We start from the raw sequence: 13832 nt of genomic DNA on the forward strand, positions 1-13832 counted from the left end.
AGAAAATCAACTGATAACGCTCTTCATGCTGCTCCAACGGCAAACGACTGCATCGGGCCGATGCGGGTCCAGGGTCATCCTTATCAACTCCAGTCAGCACTAGCAATTGACATGTCTCTCCAGGTCGGCTAGAACCGCCCTTTGGCAGACCACGCGTGCTATCGTGATTGTAGCGCAATTGTTGCCTAGCTGTTGCTAAAACCTGAACCCCAGAATCTCCCTCTCCTGCTTCCTCTTTTTTCGCCCTTCGAAACTATACTCCACACCCCACGCCCAGATGCGTTTTCTCAGCAGTGCAGCCCTATTCGGCCTGGCATATGCCTCCACCCAGGCCGTACTCCAGCCAGAGGAGCCGTCCGACTTCCGCACATTCCACAGCCCATATTCCCCGCATCACTCAATCCGCATCCGCCAGCAGAATGAATCGCTCTGCGCTGCCCACTCCGCCCAATACACCGGCTGGCTCGACATTGGCCATAAGCATCTCTTCTTCTGGTACTTCGAGAGCCAAAATGACCCTGCCAATGATCCCCTGACTCTGTGGATGACGGGCGGTCCAGGCGGTTCCAGCATGATCGGTCTATTCGAAGAAGTCGGGCCATGTCTGATCAACGAGCACGGCAATGGCACTTATTACAATCCCTGGGGATGGTCGCGGAACTCGTCGCTGCTATTTGTCGATCAGCCAGTCGATGTGGGCTTTTCGTACGTTGATGAAGGCGAAGAACTGCCAGGTGACTCGCATCAAGCTGCAATTGACATGCATCGGTTCTTGCAGTTGTTTGTTTCCGAGGTGTTTCCGCATTTGCAGTCCCTTCCGTTTCATCTTTCGGGGGAGTCGTATGCCGTATGTGTCTTATTTGGATTAGTATCTTAGCAAAGACTAATATATATAGGGTCACTATGTCCCTTATCTCGGCAGCCAAATCGTTCAACAGAATAAGCTCTATCCCAATGAGCCCCAGGTCCTTCTGCACTCATGTCTTGTAGGCAACGGCTACTATTCGCCTCGCGACACTGCCTACGGCTACTGGGAAACACTTTGCACCACTAACCCTGGAGTACCCGAACCGGTCTTCAACAAGACCAGATGCGACATCATGGCAGCCAACATGCCGCGATGCATGGAGGTCTTCGACGTCTGCAACCGGAACCCCGATCCAGCCATTTGCCATGCTGCGTCGGAAGTATGCTACGAGGGCATAATCGGATGGTATGATGACGAGTCTGGGAAGGGTGGTAGGAATCGATTTGACAGTGAGCATTCCCTATCCAGCTATACCCTGTCAACGAAGCGATCGTATTCACTAATATGCAACAGTAACCGCACCCTGCGCCATTGACAACTTCTGCTACATCGAAGCGGCTCGTATCGAGCAATACCTGAACACGCCCGCAGTTTGGGCTGCTTTATCGCCACCTAAGGAAATCAAAGAATACAAGGCCTCCTCCGACAATGTGCCGCGCGCATTCGATCGCACTTCAGACGAGATGACGCCTGCGTCGGAGCAAATTACTTACCTTCTTGCGAATCAGGTGCATTTCCTCGCGTATCAGGGCAATCTGGACCTGGCGTGTAATACGGCGGGTAATCTGCGCTGGGCGCATTCTCTGCCGTGGAGGGGTCAGGTCGAGTTCACCTCCAAGCCGCTGCAGTCGTGGAGCTCCACGGATGTGGTATCCGGGAAGAGTGGAGTGGCTGGAACAACCAAGGAGGTAAGGGTGAAGGTTAGTGAGAGTACGGATAAGGAGTCGAGGTTTGCGCTTGTTACGGTTGATGGAGCGGGACATTTTGTGAGTACTCCCTCTACTTTGTGGGTAAGCGGCTTGCTAATGATGATATTTCAATGAATACAGCTTCCCCAAGACAGACCTGATGTGGCGTTGGATATGATGGTGCGGTGGATCTATGGCGCATCCTTCACTGAGTGAAGCAGAAACCCGCTTTGAGGCCTATAATATAGCAAAGCGCCAGATCTTTTCCTGTCCACCGCTGTACTTCATATTTAAAGCCGACGGTTGCGTCTTTGAGATGTGATTCGTCATATCCCACGCCATTACCTACGCGAACAAATTTAGCAAGCTAAAAGTCGCACGTTTTTTCAACCAGCTCTCTCCACGTAATTAGAACCCACAATCTATACGCTAGTCTCAAAATATTGTAATCATAGTAAAACCCGAACACATTTGTCATATCATTCTAATGGATTGTGTGTACGTATGATGTAAGCAAATTCCTACGGCTAACTACCTAATAAGTACCAAAATTAGCACCCATTTTCGGCCCCTCCTGACTCGATATTTCTTTTTCTCCATTGTCCAGTCAGAGCTTGCCACGCACCCTGCCTCATTATGGATTCTGCAAGTGCTGACCCAGCCCTGTGGCAGTGTTCTCTGCAGGGCAAGGTCATCTTATTGGTTGCGTATATTCGATGAGTCCACGAGTCCGTTGATCCGTTATTACTCGAATAGGTGACTGATGTCATATCTGACCAGTCGAATACCTGGTTTCAGTGGTGGTCGGCATATGATATGTTCTCTCACAGCTGTAATATCACAATCACAATTGCCGATTGGCTGATTCCACAAATTCCACAATATATTCGAAACAGAAAGCGTACTGGAAAGATATTGGAGTGACTTTGATCACTGGGGCTGAAAAAGATGGCTGTCCTTGCTAACGATATAAGCAACGCACACATAATAAATAGTCCCCGAAATCGCGTTTGTCATCAATATAATATGGTGAATCTTGGGCATGTAACTGATCCAATTATGTCGAGTTTATTAGGAATAGGGACGCGCATCTCGTATTACAAATTGTATATGTAGACTAGCCGCTAAAGACAGAGAGGCCTATTTCGGGCTTTGCAGCATGCGTCCCCGTTAGCATCGATCGTGGCCGCGATCGCCATCGTATTATTCCGCTAAGATCATGCATCACCTGCCCAGGTCATCGATGGGGAATATTCTCCACCTGAACATCGGTCATATCCGATCGCTAACCTCCACGAGTTACTGGACAAAGTAGACTCTGAACGGCACAATAGATACGGAATGAGCCTGTCGCATAAGCTGTAATGTCTCCAGAAGAAGCTCGGGCAGGGTGTGTTGGTAAGTAGGTAACCATTGTGAGACCGGTAGGGTAAGGCTGAGCTAGCACTGCAATATCCCTACCCATGCTACCCTTACCGATCGCTGATGCAGGTGACGCTTGTGGCGATTCGTCAGGGGCTGCTGTGTAACATGAAAACAAAGCAACCCAAATTTATTACTGTAAGCCACTACATATTACCTGGAGGCGTACCTGGGTTAGATAAACTGTTTAACCCCTCCGACGCGATCTTACTATGTCTTTGTTTCTCATTAAACATAGCCCTTATTCACGATGCTAAATTACTTCAAGATAGCCGCAAACATTCTGTTCCGATTTCTCAAAGCAGTCTACGATCTTATTTCATTTGGTGTCTACATTGTCCAACTCTCCATTCGTGACTTGATATCGACTGTGCGTTATAAATGGCCACCCTCATTACCAGAAGATTTGAACTTATTTGCAGTTAAATAGGTCACGAATCCCTTCCTTCCCAATCGTCCAGTCGGGGATGTTATACCCCGTGGGTACCCAGGCCATGGAGGGGTTTGGCCAGAGTACACGGCCCCTAAGCGAGGAGAAGATTCCCGCTCGCCTTGTCCAGGGTAATCGTTAATCCCCCATATCTTTCACATATACTCGCTGACCCTAATCTTTGCATAGACTCAACGCTTTAGCTAATCACGGTATGTCAGCTTTACTGATTTAACCAGTCTTTACTGAGGAATGGCGGCAAGGGATCCTGCCAAACAATGGAAAACGTATTACCTACGCACAATTATCGCATGCGATCCAACATGCATACAACCTTGCACCAACTCTAGCAAGTCAGCTTACCTCTGCAGCTAAGCAGCTGGACCAAGGTCGAGGCTGGATTAATCTCCACGATCTCAACGTCTTGAACGTGCGTATACATAAAAATCTCGCTTCGCCTGCCTTACTTTTCTCTCACTGTCAAATATTTCTTTTGGGCGAGCTTCTTCTAACGCAGGTACTAATATATTGGAATTCAGGTTGTCCAACATGACGCCTCATTTACCCGTCCCGATATCGCATTCTGCCCGGACCAAAGCATCCCGCACACCGACCTGATTAATAGATTACTCGACCACGCATCGGATGGGAAGCATCTCTCACTGACCGACTTTTCCTACTACTCTGGTCTTCGCCGTGCGGAGTGCAAACGGAGTAATGGCCAGTACACACTATCGGGGAGTTTCATCCACAAGATGATCGGTAATAACTCTGTTCTCGATTGTACATACGACTATGCTAATCGAATCTTGCAGGATCTGGAACCAGCGCCCTCATGTATTCAATCTTCGGTGGGGATATCGAAGCGCTACGGGCGTGGCTTGTGGACGAGCGTTTCCCAGATGGCTGGGAGCCGAAGAATAGGGAGGCTCTCGGCCATACAATTGCCGTAAGTTTTTTCTGGCTTGACATTTTGTTTTTCGCCCGGTAATTCTGACATGGCTTATAGCAAGCATTGACTACCTCTCTTGCCGTTGAGTTTAGTATCGATGAGAAGCAAGCCTTGCGGGAAGGAGATGTCTTTTACCACGAGTGAAACAGGTGTACAACTGGCTAACCGATTACTCTCTCCTTGTCTCTTGATTCATTTCTCTTTTGCGTTCCTGAGTATCGATCAGGGAAGAATGTATAACCATCTGCAAATGAGCGAGTTCTCAAAATATCAATCTACACACTCAAAGGAATGTGAGATTGTATATCACTCAGAATAGGACTAGTATGGCGCCCACCATACAGGCTGTAGACATGGACAAGTTCACCTCCCGCGCAACTGCCAGTATATCCTTTAGATAAACAGCACCATGCACTGATGTGCACACTACAAACGAAATTAAAGTCCTGGACTATGCCCTACATGGACAATGTTCCTCACGACAGCTTCGCACTACGCCCGACCTTACCGTGACGAGCATTCACCGGCTTCAAAACTTTATACCAGTTATCCTCAACCACCAGATGACTCTTCCCTTTCTGTGCCTCCTCCCACTCCCGCTCCACGCGACGGAATCGTTCCATTTCCTCGCGCAACCAAGCCGCACACGGTTCCACTACGGCCTTGACCTCCTGGAACGGCATCAGATGGCCCAAGCCAGGTAATGTAACCTCTTTGACTCTCCCCTCAGGCAAACCCCCACTCCCACCAACCCCAGTTCCACACCGCTTGATCGCAAGGCGCATCTCATCGAGATTCAAATAGGTCGATCCGCCCACGACCCAGAGGCAGGAGGGGCGGAGAGTGGGTAGGCGGAAGAAGGTACTGCGAGGTTCGGGACGGTAGAGGGGGATGAAGGCAGCCACGGGATCCAAATCGGCATGGGAGTCGCGGGGGATCTCAATCACCCCAGTGGTCGGGTTGCGGGCGCTGAAGTTCTGTCGAATTTGGCCAAGGAGGTCATGATGCTTGGTGGTGGTTAGAGTGACAGGAGTGGTGTTGTTGTTGTTGTCGGTGGTGGATGTGCCAAACTTCGCCTTCACCGCCTCCACGTCCGGATACAGCCGCGTCGGTAAATCCCGGAAGCCGTGCTCCGCCATCCGTTCTACACATCGAGGATCCCATCCGTGCATCAACTTGCGATTGGCTTGCACGGCTGCCTCGCGGCTGGGCCATACATCCGAGCGGCGGAGAGTGTAGTTCGCTGCCCCCGGAGGGTCGGTGCCGAACCCCATAGCTGGTGGGCTCAGCTGAATGACAGGGTCCACGAGGAGGATGGTTGTGAATAAGCGCGGGTGGAGAAAGGCCAGGTTCGTGCTGAAAGGGATGGTCAGTGCTCGCTGCTACTGGTATATCTGGGGGTCGTAAAGTCTATGCTGGCACGCACATGATGTTGCCGCCCATGCTGTGGCCAATTCCTACGAGTGGACGGGGCATCTGCTCGCGGAAGTGGTTGATCATCAGGAACAGGTCCCGCGCATGATCCATCCAGGAGCCTGCGTGTGGAAAAGAGACGATTGGTCTTAGAATTGGCATCATCTGGAAGACAAGATGGCTGCTTGGGGGGTTTTACATACAGTCCATGCTGAGTTTATCCTCATTCAAGACCCCACTGGTGTTCATACTGGCGCAGTCGGCCACCCAGATGCTGCGAATATGGAAACCGGTGGCTTGGTCTAGCAGCTCATCCCAGAGCGGCTCATATAATTCCTACATTTCCCAATAGGTATAATTAGAGCTGTGTGCCCCTGAAAATAGGAGCCAGTAAGACCGTGTTACCTTGGGAAGTGCAGCGCCGTGAGCAGCGATGATGGTGATGGCATCGGCGGGAACGGGTTCGGCCTGGTTCTTGGGAGTATACTGCTTGACATGGAGTTTCAGTATGTCTTCCTGGTGAACAGTACTCCCGGGATATTCTCGGATATGGCAGCCGGGAACGGCATGCTCCGTGACGTTGAACTTTTCGCTCGACATCATTAGGCGTGGCTTGCGGGGAAGGGGAGAAAAGGAGTTTGCTGGGTTTGAGCGCAGTAAACTACATGCGACTGTCCTATATACCCTATCAGGAACAAATGACCAGCTGTCAGCACTTGTCCTGAAAGGGCAATCACCGTGGGGCTGAATGCAGGCATCCCTCAGTTAGCGTATGAGCTAACTGGATAGATTGTACGCTACTTCTGTCGGATATAATGACCTGGACACGGGTAAGCCTACCGACTACTGCCTTCGTCCTGGGGCCCACGCTCAGTGCTTGGAGACATACCGATGCATCATGCCCTTCGCTGAATTGTACACCCACAATTTGTGCCCGACTGGATATCCCGCTGAACCTGGAATGGTTGATGCAGCTGATCTAAGTCGTGCATATACGCGATGTGGATGGTAAGACTCGATGAAAGGAGCTATCAATGGTAAAATGGTTGCGTTGGCTCTGACTTGATAACTTCGTCGTAGTGCTTGAGACAAAGACAAGGCATTAATTACTGGAGAAGGTAGGTACCATACGATCTAAGAACCGGGGGTATTACATGTGCAGCGATTTACGATACGAAAATTGTGCGAATAAGACATTCTTGTTCAATATTTCTGAAAGGTTACATACTAAACCACCATTGAATGTAGCGATGAAGTTCCCTTCCGAGTGTCAAGCTACCTACCCGCCTTATAAGGCCCGCCCCCTCCCGGAACTGCTAATGCTAGTCCATGAGCTCAAGATTCTGATCTGGCATTCTGGTAAAGCAATCATCCGCAGATGAAGACAACACTTAGAAGTAGATTAGCCGGAAATGACCGAAGAAAATACTGAAGACCTCGTGATGAATGTTGACAGTTTCAACTCCAAGCCGCAAATCAAGAGCTGTTCGAGTCATCTTCACATCCTGCCTCCCTTGGGTAAACAAGTGAGATAACATTAAAACGGGGGTGAAAAAATTAACAATAAAAAGATTCAACAGACCACTGCCACAGGACTGTTTTAAAAAGCAGCATGTCCCAGTGGCTGAGCAAACGCTAATCTACATCCTCAACATAGACAACCGCTTTATGAAGGATACCATTATAAAAGGGATCCTTGTGATCTCCACAACGATACATGGCGGGAAACTCTAAGAAGAGAATTTTGGCGGTCATCAAAACAATGTTCCTTCTCAGCCCCTCCATAATCCTCGGCCAATTCTATCTCCGCCGAAGGGTGATGAAAGACATGGCCCAAAGTATCGAGAGTCTTAAACTCCAGACGCTCAAGGTTGAAATTTCCACCGAAAGTTCAGCGGCTGACCTGAAGACCTTCTGCATGTCAAGGAAGGCTCTATCCAGATCACATTTTTCCGTACTTCTGAGGAGCGATTTCACTAGCTCTTGGCCCAAGATTTCCTCGCATATTTTGTCAGCCACGGAGTCTCGATGAGCAATCATGTCATATCCGAGCTTATGATCTGGGTGGGAGAAACGAGTAGTCCATAAGCGCCAAAGCTGGGCAGCCGCTGGGTCAGCTACCGGGAAGGTCAGCTATCAGTGGCAGAGCACAAGATGTCAAATGGGGAACCTGATTTCTTACAAAGAGGCACCCCACTCTTGGTATCATGTGGGACGCTCCTCTGAGGTTATGCTTCCAACTCCAAATCTCTTACCCTACGGCATCTGTGTCCCCAAGCTTATGGCGTACTTCACAGTTTGCTCTTGAGGCAGCATTCAAGTTTTGTTGGTGAGGTATAGTGACAATGCGCGCAGCAGTTAGATTTGCCATACCCCCCCCTAATCCAGAAAGACCCGTCGAATCCTAGCATCGAAGCCATTGAGTCATACCAGCTATATCCTACCGTAGTATCATAATTTTTTGGTGGACACTGAAACGTGAATCTATACCGCATACCATCGAGAACACTATGGCATGTACTCCCGTAGCTTCCCGGTCGGAAATACTGCGTAGCTTGACCCCAGTGTGGCACTACTATTCCTCCCATTTCCAAGCACCGCGAGCCATTAATTGTGCCATGTTCAGCACAGTATCTCCTATACACAAATGTCAAGATGGCTCGACTGACTCTTCCAAAAAGCCTCCAATCTGTACCTCATGAGATGCCAAACCCCCACCTATCAAAGTGGGGGTATCCATTTCTGGACAGAAAGGCCACATATAAGGCCAAATACTCGGTCAGTAAAGCTAGCTAGATATCAGTAGGTAGACTAACTAGTGTCAGCAGACACATTTTTGAAGTCACTCAGCTCTCAGTCCCTCCTTCTACACTCCAGGAATCAGCAAGCCATCAGTAGGTGTACCCACGATGGATACGGCTCCTTTCTATGGCAAGGTCTAACACGATTGCAGTGTCACCCACCCACGCCGACGAAATTTCAGCTCTCCTCCATGCTTACGGCAAAGCTCTGAAAAGCCGAAATGTGGACGAAGCAGTCGCTCTTTACACGGAAGACGGGGTCATCATGCCGCCGCACTTCTCGGCCAGTACAGGCACTGAGGCTCTACGCGACTCATACACACGCATTTTTGCAACCATTCAGCTCGTTATCACCTTTCAGATTGAGGAGATCGTTGTTATGTCTCCGGAGTGGGCTTTTGCCAGGACGACGGCTGAGGGAACCAAAACGATACTTGCCACTCAGGAGTCTGAGCCACATGCGAATCAGGAATTGTTCATCTTGAGGAGGGAGCATGGGAAGTGGTTGATTGCTAGATACGCCTTTTCTAGCATGAAGCCGTTGGTGCAGAATGGAATTCGACGGAGTTAGAATTTTGGGTTAGCTGTTGATGTGTCGGAAATGGATGGTGATACTTTTGATGGGCTTGTAAATTATCGGTTTGCAACAAAACAAAGAGGAAAGAAAGGAAACACCCGGTTACAAGAGAGAGCCGTTCCTTATGATTGTCAGTCAGTACTTCTATGTCAGTTTAGGACAGGCATAGAAGAAAGACGCTGCGGGGGATATCCAATCCTCTGTATAAATCATATCACCTGCTCTTTCCTTTCTTATAATCCAGACATATTGCTTGGGGCAGCAATGATAGTCTGACCTTTTGATTTTTTAGCCGGTTTGGTGTCTTTCGAGTATGATCCATCTTTCCTTTACCTCCTTTCTAAGTACAAGTAGAACAGTGTCTCTACCTGGCTCGCTTGTGTCTGATCTAAGGCTTCGGGGTACTACGTAGTTGTTTGATTGTTTAAAAATACCACTACCATCTGATACATTTCATAGCGCAGTCAGTCACATCATAGTGCTGCTTTAGTAACATCGCCACTATGATCCGACCGCGATCGAATATATATCACATAGCAGTAGCTAAGGAAGGGTCAGCAGGACCTCAACGCGACAACCTATATTGCATTACCTACTTGAAAACCGACAGCAGTAATTGAGAATATTGAACCTATATCTTGAATGTCTCACGGGCATTCAGCTTTGTAGTTATAACTAGTGAGGCAGGTGAACGACATGACGAGATACTGCCAATATGCTATAGGTTGAGCAGCTGGAATATAAAATCAAAAAAGGGACGTACCTACATAGCAACCCCCGATGGTCTAGTTGGTTATGGCGTTCGGCTGTAATGGGTATTATTGTAACCGAAAAGTCACCAGTTCGATTCTGGTTCGGGGATTCTAATTTTTCCTTTCAATTTTTTTTTTCTCGCTCAACTGTCCCCAAAGAAGCTATTTTTACCCGCATCTGCCCTCAAAACTAATAACTACTTCGAAAATGACAATGACTCCAAGCATTGCCTGACCACCACGGGTATCTCCCAGATCAGAGTTTGCCATGCTTGTCTCCTCTTCACCCCCAACACAATAGCAGTCACCAACACTCCCACTGAAGTGGTACAGCATGCAAAATTAAACAGTCCCCGTTTAACTCTCGGCTGCACTATACTTTGGATGTGCTTCCGAAAAGCTGCTGGGTTATTGGTGTTCGGGAAGGGCTCATCGGGGGTATCTTTACCCAGAAACTGTAGCCCACAATATTAATTGACACACTCTACCAAATCATTGACTTCAAATCACTCAAGGCTGGCCTTACCTCACATAAAGGACCCCATCCATCTTCCACATCCCACTCCAAGAGCCTCTCCTTCGGCACAAGCCCTCGAATCATCAACCCATGTTCCTGATACACCCTTTTCCCATGTTTCATCAGCCCCTCCTTGGTTGTCCGCCCACGAAACATGGCAGGATATCCGATCGTGAAGTACAACCTCCAAAGCCAGTACGCATCGGCCGTAAAAATGCGCAGAAACCAGGCCATCCACTGGTTTTCACCCTCTGCGACCAAGGTGTTCATAGCACTGCGATGCCAGGCATCCACATCCCGCCGCGTATTCAAAATCACTTTAGCCTCTGGATACGCCTGGATCATCTCCACGCTGAACATGGCGGCTGCTGTGTCCACCACTGCATCGCAATGCCCCAGCAGGCAATCGAACTCGTCGCGAGTGATTGGGGCGTCGCCTGGCCCTTGCACGCCCGAATACTTCCGCTCTGCTAGCTGCGCCCAGCCCTGGGCATATGGCGGGTCGTCGAAGACAATGTCCCAGCCGTGGTAGGTTTTGAAGCCCAGTTGAGTGAGCGCCCGGCTGAGACTCTCTGTTCCGGATCGTGGTAGGCCTACGCAGATTACTTGCAGTGGTTTGGTGCGGATGCGTGGTTGGGGCTGGGGGAAGCCATAAACAGCGCCGCGCAAGGTTTCCATGGTCGGTAAGTCTTGGGAATAGTAACAAGATATGACTGACACCAAGAAGATGGAGTGTAAGGCTTTATGGGGGAGTGGGAACCGAGTTTCTTTATACTTGTCTCTGCTACCATCCCCCTAGGGGATCTCGCTCTGTGGGGAATACCAGACCACCAATTGGCCACTTATCCATGTTCTGGCTGCCTAAAGATTATGAGGGCTTACGACACAGTGTGTATTTGGTTGGTGAGTATTCACAGCCCGAGGGAATAAAGGGGCGCAGAGGCCTTCTTTGTCGGGTTGGGCAAATGAAGCTTGAAAGGCGGCTGAACGAAAGGCTAGACGGATCAACCAATGATCTTTTGGCGTGATACAAAGTGCCCACTTGTAGTCCCCACGGACTCATGATTCCTTTGTCCGTATTGCAGCCCCTAAGCATAACGCATTGATTGGGATCTCCGTGCTGCCGTCTCATTTTCAGCTACCAATCTCACCACTAGGCACCAAATTTATTACAGAGCCGCAATTCACGCGACTGGATATCGAAGTGAGAATAGCCTGATGATGATGGGGGTGAGGCTAGGACTTCCAGACTTACTCAGACTTACTCGGATCATGGAAGGATTTTAGTACTCTCTCTCTGTCTCGGTAGAGTTGCCTGTCATAGGAAGACAACCAACTAAATGGGGCTAGCGTATGTACACATCACTGGGCTTGTAATTAACTGTATTGAGTGGTATCTAGTCAAAGACAATGGCAGCCTTGACAACTGACTTTCGCCTCATCGCATCAAGGCACATCTCCCACTCATCCAGTTTAAATGTCTTGTTGACAATTCCAGACACATTAATTCTTCCACGATCTGTATATGCGGATATTCATTAGCTACTGATTCCCTGTACCCCGCACTTCACAAAACTCACCAAGATAATCGATGGCAGCTGGAAATTTGTACGTCTGACTGAAAGAACCCAGGACATGGATCTCCTCCTTGAAGATCTAATGCGGTGACAGCGAGATGCGGCTCTCATCTTTGTAAACCCCATACACTATCAACTTTCCACCTTTGGTGACAAAGTGTATGGCGTCCTCCAGAACCTTTTCACTACCCGTCGCCTCCACAACAATATCAAAGCCGTACGGATATTCCCTTCGTAGCTGCTCCAACCTAGCAGCCGCGGCGTCTTCTTCCCTTGGCAGGTCGACAAATTCATCCGCAGCATCAAGCGACTTGGCTAGCTTCATCTTCAACCCGCCCGGTGCAGCAATAACAGTTCGACAGCCACCATTTTGGCGAAGCAGCTGAGCTAGCATTAAGCCTGTCGGACCGGCGCCAAACAGAAGAACACTGGATCCCATTTGTGGGGATATCTTATCCAGCCCGTGTGCCGCACAGGCTGCAGGCTCCAATAAGGTGGCATCGGCGTCTGACAGGTTCTGGATCTTGAATACGCGATGCGCAGGGTAGGCGGCGTATTCGGCAAATCCGCCATCGACCATCACGCCGTGGGCGATAAAGTTCTCACAGAAGAGCTCTTTGCCTCGGCGGCAATAGTGACAGTGTCCGCATAGTTCCGAGTTGTCGGCTACCACGCGATCCCCTACTGTAAAGTCGACGACTTCGCTGCCGAATGCTGCAACGATGCCGACGGTTTCATGACCAGGTACTAGGGAAAACTTTGCTGATCAGTCCAGTATATTTATTAGTGGTAGGAGTGTCCTTACCTGGGCTCCAAATTCACCCTCGTGGATGTGCAGGTCGGTACCGCAAACACCGCAGGCCTTGACTTTGATCTGGAATAATATTAAACATTGCGTTCAGTTTGCGCAAGTTCACAAACATACGAGGATATCGTGAGCACGTATGCTAGGAAGCTTCTTTTCAACAATGCTAAATCTTCGAGCTTCACTATACTCTACATTTCCGGCCGTCATGTCAAACCTCGTGCTTGTTGGCCAGTCAAGAAAATGCGACACGCACCTAGTGCCCTCATGGAGCGGGGTAGCCCGAAGGTATCCATAGAGTTCATACGAGATTAGTGGGTAAATGTGGGCAATAGGTTGAAGATCTATAGAATAATCATCGGCGCATATGTCTGCATTCGGAGGTGGCTGTTATATCTCGTTAGGGAATGTGAGCGTATGGAGGCGAGGGTAGTGAACTGTAGAAACTCATGGGCAAGATAAAGCAGGATGGCATCTTCACAACAGCCCAGGGGCTCTGAACGCTTGGTAATCCAATGGTAGTGTAGTGTCATTTGTGTTCAGTGGAGGAAGGATGGGCATGGGCCTTTATTCTTGGGTAGCCCCCGAGACGGGGGCTAGTCGGTCAGTTCTTGCCCCACCCCAGCATAGCAGAAACCTCATAATCCTGCCAATGTCCCGAAGCTATATTAGTAGAAGGATGGATATCTCTACGAGTGGAACCATGATTCATGGGTTTGCTATGCACAAGGAATGTGTCAGACAAGAAAGCATACGCCGGCTGGGTGAGCAACTTGGCGACCGAAGCTGATCAGATACCATTGAGAGACGCTTAAAAGGGTAGAAAGTCAAATCCATTTAATGCTATCCTAACCAACAACAAAGATTACA

At 49.2% G+C, this 13832-nt stretch overlaps 7 protein-coding genes across 7 annotated transcripts; 4 read left to right on the top strand and 3 right to left on the bottom strand.

Annotated features, from left to right (window-relative positions):
• Nucleotides 1-277: 277 nt before the first annotated feature.
• Nucleotides 278-1851, top strand: AKAW2_81337S (uncharacterized protein; the record flags this gene model as incomplete). Its single annotated transcript, XM_041682458.1, has 3 exons — nt 278-847; nt 897-1257; nt 1322-1851. 3 exons carry the CDS (start codon nt 278-280, stop codon nt 1849-1851), a joined length of 1461 nt encoding a protein of 486 aa, XP_041549298.1.
• Nucleotides 1852-3201: 1350 nt separating this feature from the next.
• Nucleotides 3202-4664, top strand: AKAW2_81338S (peroxidase family protein; the record flags this gene model as incomplete). Its single annotated transcript, XM_041682459.1, has 8 exons — nt 3202-3276; nt 3377-3508; nt 3569-3699; nt 3758-3780; nt 3832-3998; nt 4108-4330; nt 4384-4517; nt 4578-4664. The coding sequence occupies 8 exons, from the start codon at nt 3202-3204 to the stop codon at nt 4662-4664; spliced, it is 972 nt and encodes a 323-aa protein (XP_041549299.1).
• Nucleotides 4665-4996: 332 nt separating this feature from the next.
• On the bottom strand, nt 4997-6536 carry AKAW2_81339A (alpha/beta hydrolase; the record flags this gene model as incomplete). The annotated part of the gene is made up of 4 exons (XM_041682460.1): nt 4997-5876; nt 5947-6055; nt 6137-6269; nt 6339-6536. 4 exons carry the CDS (start codon nt 6534-6536, stop codon nt 4997-4999), a joined length of 1320 nt encoding a protein of 439 aa, XP_041549300.1.
• A 1114-nt stretch (nt 6537-7650) lies between these two features.
• AKAW2_81340S (uncharacterized protein) lies at nt 7651-7965 on the top strand (the record flags this gene model as incomplete). Its single annotated transcript, XM_041682461.1, has 1 exon — nt 7651-7965. The coding sequence occupies one exon, from the start codon at nt 7651-7653 to the stop codon at nt 7963-7965; it is 315 nt and encodes a 104-aa protein (XP_041549301.1).
• An 861-nt stretch (nt 7966-8826) lies between these two features.
• On the top strand, nt 8827-9305 carry AKAW2_81341S (YybH family protein; the record flags this gene model as incomplete). The annotated part of the gene is made up of 2 exons (XM_041682462.1): nt 8827; nt 8887-9305. Coding segments are annotated over 2 exons (420 nt in total).
• Nucleotides 9306-10260: 955 nt separating this feature from the next.
• Nucleotides 10261-11258, bottom strand: AKAW2_81342A (sulfotransferase family protein; the record flags this gene model as incomplete). The annotated part of the gene is made up of 2 exons (XM_041682463.1): nt 10261-10518; nt 10590-11258. The coding sequence occupies 2 exons, from the start codon at nt 11256-11258 to the stop codon at nt 10261-10263; spliced, it is 927 nt and encodes a 308-aa protein (XP_041549303.1).
• A 978-nt stretch (nt 11259-12236) lies between these two features.
• Nucleotides 12237-13172, bottom strand: AKAW2_81343A (zinc-dependent alcohol dehydrogenase family protein; the record flags this gene model as incomplete). The annotated part of the gene is made up of 3 exons (XM_041682464.1): nt 12237-12914; nt 12963-13031; nt 13083-13172. 3 exons carry the CDS (start codon nt 13170-13172, stop codon nt 12237-12239), a joined length of 837 nt encoding a protein of 278 aa, XP_041549304.1.
• Between the last annotated feature and the right edge of the window lie 660 nt (nt 13173-13832).

Source organism: Aspergillus luchuensis, chromosome 8 (genome assembly GCF_016861625.1).
Source record: "Aspergillus luchuensis IFO 4308 DNA, chromosome 8, nearly complete sequence".
Taxonomy (NCBI): domain Eukaryota; kingdom Fungi; phylum Ascomycota; class Eurotiomycetes; order Eurotiales; family Aspergillaceae; genus Aspergillus; species Aspergillus luchuensis.